The sequence below is a fragment of the Triticum dicoccoides genome, chromosome 2B (assembly GCF_002162155.2).
Source record: "Triticum dicoccoides isolate Atlit2015 ecotype Zavitan chromosome 2B, WEW_v2.0, whole genome shotgun sequence".
Taxonomy (NCBI): domain Eukaryota; kingdom Viridiplantae; phylum Streptophyta; class Magnoliopsida; order Poales; family Poaceae; genus Triticum; species Triticum dicoccoides.
The window spans coordinates 594,249,071-594,252,050 of NC_041383.1; the positions used below are offsets into that span (position 1 = coordinate 594,249,071).

The window sequence follows — 2,980 nt, forward strand, 5'->3', positions numbered from 1 at the left end:
CTAGTGAGCACGCCAAGTCTGATAGCGTGGTCTCAGTTCTGTAGCCACACTGCACCGCACTACACCCTTCGCTGACATAGCGGTCGAGCAATATTTGGGCCCACATGTCATCTTCTAGTCCTTTATCATCGCCCCATGGCCTATCTCAAATGTACCGCATGTACCGATGACTGGTAGAGTAGGTGGGACTGAGGTGTGCGTGTCCCCACCTGTCATCCTAAAGATGCGCGCCGCGCTGGTTCCTCTTTTCCTTAAACCGCACGCCAGAACCAGGGCCAAGCCCACCACCGGGGAAAGAGCAGAGGACGGAAAGGTCAAAAGGCAGGGAGCAAAACAGTGACCACAGGAGGAGTACGCAGCCAACGGAGCCGAGGGGCTGACAGATATGCTTCCGGGAGGGGAAGACGGCAAGCGGCGCGGCGCCACCGCCGACAGCGACGCCGACGCCGAGGCCGGCGCGAACGCGGCCGCCCTGAACGACCTCTGCGCCACAGCCGGGGACGCGGGGCGTCCCGTGCCCGCGCCGTTCCCGAGGGCGGCGGCCTGGGCGGTCGCGGCGCTGCTCGCGGTGGGGATCGGGCTCGGCGTCCTCGTCCTCGCCGTCGTGCGCAGCCCCGTGCTGCTCGTGCTCGCGCTGGTCCTCTCGGCGGCCGTGTCCGCGTTCCTCCTGTGGAATGCCGCGGCCGCGGCTTCCGGCCGCGTGCTGCGGCGATTCGTCGACGGGCTCCCGGCCTCCAGCCTCCGCGTCGCCGCCGACGGCCAGCTCGTCAAGATTACCGGCGTACGTTTTACGGTTGCTTATGCATTTTACCCGTTCTCAATCGCAATTGCAATGGAATTGATTTAACAAGTCCAACAAGTGCTCCGTTCTGAAGTCTCGTGCCTGCCGAAATTGAGCCGCCATTTAGCGAGGCAGTAAATTCAGTAGCATTTTGTATGGAGTATACTAAATGTATCGATTTCTAAGATAAGATATGTGGAGTATAATGCGTGCGACGTGTAGCCTTTCCGCATCTTGTGGCAATCCCACTCATGTGCCGTGTAGTATAGGTGCATCAATCTTTTGGATGGGTGTATGCTCGTTGACCTTATCTTGAAAGTTAGTTCTCTCAGATTAGATTGCTGTGAATAGAAGCTTCGCTGGCTGGATATTACTATAATCTTGCAAGGGGAAAAGAGCTGCCTACTTTATTTGCCAAGCTTACAGAAGTAACTTCTATGTAAAGACTAATGATCGTTCCTTTTGGTTCATTGTTGTGGTACAAGCATTGTTTTCCTTGTGTATTTACCATGTGAGTAGAATGGTGTGCTAATCTCATATATGTTGTAATGTTCCTTCTTTTATGCAGCCTGTTTCATGTGGTGATATTTCGTTGATTTCTTCATATGAGAAGGTGGAGAACTGTGTATACACCTCTACGCTGCTAAGAAAATGTGTTAGATGGGGTTCTGAGGTGGCAAATCCTAAAAATAATTGTTCCAGGTGGAAATTGACACATGCTGAGGTAAGAATGCTCTGCGGTTATCTACATCTAATTTGCATAGATTTATTTGTCCTTGCATGTATGAGACACACACTTTATTCATCTTGCACCTATCTCATCGTTATTTTGCTTCTTTTCTGTAATGACTATGTATTCTGCTTATCATGCCTTAAGCTAGTCTACGCATCGCAACTGTGTTACAAACATACTATCAGTTTATGCACCAAGGGTATTCCCTATCATTTTTGCTCCTTTTCCAGAATAATTATGGTAAGCAACAAAATGCACCAAGGGTCAACATTTTCCTTTTTGTTCACTTGAAATATTAAATTGAAATCCTAATGCCTGTTCTCAGTTATGTGCAAATTTGAAGAGATTTTGGCTGCATAGTTCAATATGTTTATCTAATTCGTATTGAAAGGGTAGATGTAACAAATTGATATTTCGTTTCTGAAGAATTTTGATTCCTTGGAAGTAAATTCTACCGTCTTTTGAATCCAATTTCAAATTTTATACACTAGCCTTCCAGTTTTGTAACTTTATAGTGCTTCTGGCGTTATTGTAGATTTGTAGTACCTAGTGAGATACTACAGACATATGCTACTTTTCTCATTTGAACATTCTGTGGAGTTCGGCAGAGGTTTGCTGCTGATTTCTACATAACAGATGCAAAATCAGGTAAAAGAGCCTTGGTGAAAGCTGGGTACCACACGAAAGTTGTTCCATTGATCGATGAAAATGTTCTGGTTACAACAAGCAGAAGTACCGATCTATCTTCAACCTTGAAATGTTGGCTACAAGAAAGAAATCTTTCTTCTGAAGAAGCTCAGCTTATCCGTCTTGAGGAAGGGTAATCAAATTTGTCCTGAATATCCACACCTTTTGTTTGTATCTTTGTATATCGAGCCATCGGAAACTTACATGATTGCACAAACTTGTAGATATATCACGGAAGGAATGAGGTTGAGTGTGATTGGAATTTTGAGCAAGAAGAATGGAGAGTTCATGATATTTCCTCCCCGTGAACCAATATCTACAGGTTGTGTGTTGCTGTCATTTCTCCTTCCAGCTTACTTTGATGGAATAGTTCTGAGACTAGTAGACAAGAGTTATTTTATGCCACATTCTGGAATTTCATGAAATATTTGACAATTCATGAGATGTAACAGCTAACAATTTTCAATCCAATACCCTTTTCCCCTGAAATCGTCTTTTGTACTGTACCACAAACTTTGCTTGAGGACTCACATGGCTCGTTTTAGGTAACCCTATACATTAGAATGTGCATTCTTACTCGTTTGTGCCAATCTGACGTCTCCTTCTATCTGGTGACGGATCTTATTGTCTTACTTCATTTGTTGTTTCAGTGGTTCTCGTCTTATCGGCCTGTTGCTATGTTGTCATCATTTTGTTTTGTTTGTCCCTTGGTAGTGTGGACAAAACTGTAAATTTATTTGCAGTGTTCTGTACTGTCATAGTGTCATCATTTTGTTTAG

At 45.4% G+C, this 2,980-nt stretch overlaps 1 protein-coding gene across 1 annotated transcript; it reads left to right on the forward strand.

The window, feature by feature from the left end:
• Positions 1-321: 321 nt before the first annotated feature.
• On the forward strand, positions 322-2,777 carry LOC119365068 (uncharacterized membrane protein At1g16860-like). The gene is made up of 4 exons (XM_037630655.1): positions 322-781; positions 1,350-1,505; positions 2,123-2,334; positions 2,426-2,777. The coding sequence occupies exons 1-4, from the start codon at positions 386-388 to the stop codon at positions 2,622-2,624; spliced, it is 963 nt and encodes a 320-aa protein (XP_037486552.1). The 5' UTR covers positions 322-385; the 3' UTR covers positions 2,625-2,777.
• The last annotated feature ends 203 nt before the right edge of the window (positions 2,778-2,980 follow it).

What these genes read in the sequence shown, in the direction of transcription:
- LOC119365068 (XM_037630655.1), top strand. Translation starts at nt 386, where the DNA reads ATGCTTCCGGGAGGGGAAGACGGCAAGCGGCGCGGCGCCACCGCCGAC. An exon ending in GGAAATTGACACATGCTGAG is followed by an intron (nt 1,506 to 2,122) that starts GTAAGAATGCTC and finishes GGAGTTCGGCAG; the next exon opens with AGGTTTGCTGCTGATTTCTA. An exon ending in CTTATCCGTCTTGAGGAAGG is followed by an intron (nt 2,335 to 2,425) that starts GTAATCAAATTT and finishes ACAAACTTGTAG; the next exon opens with ATATATCACGGAAGGAATGA.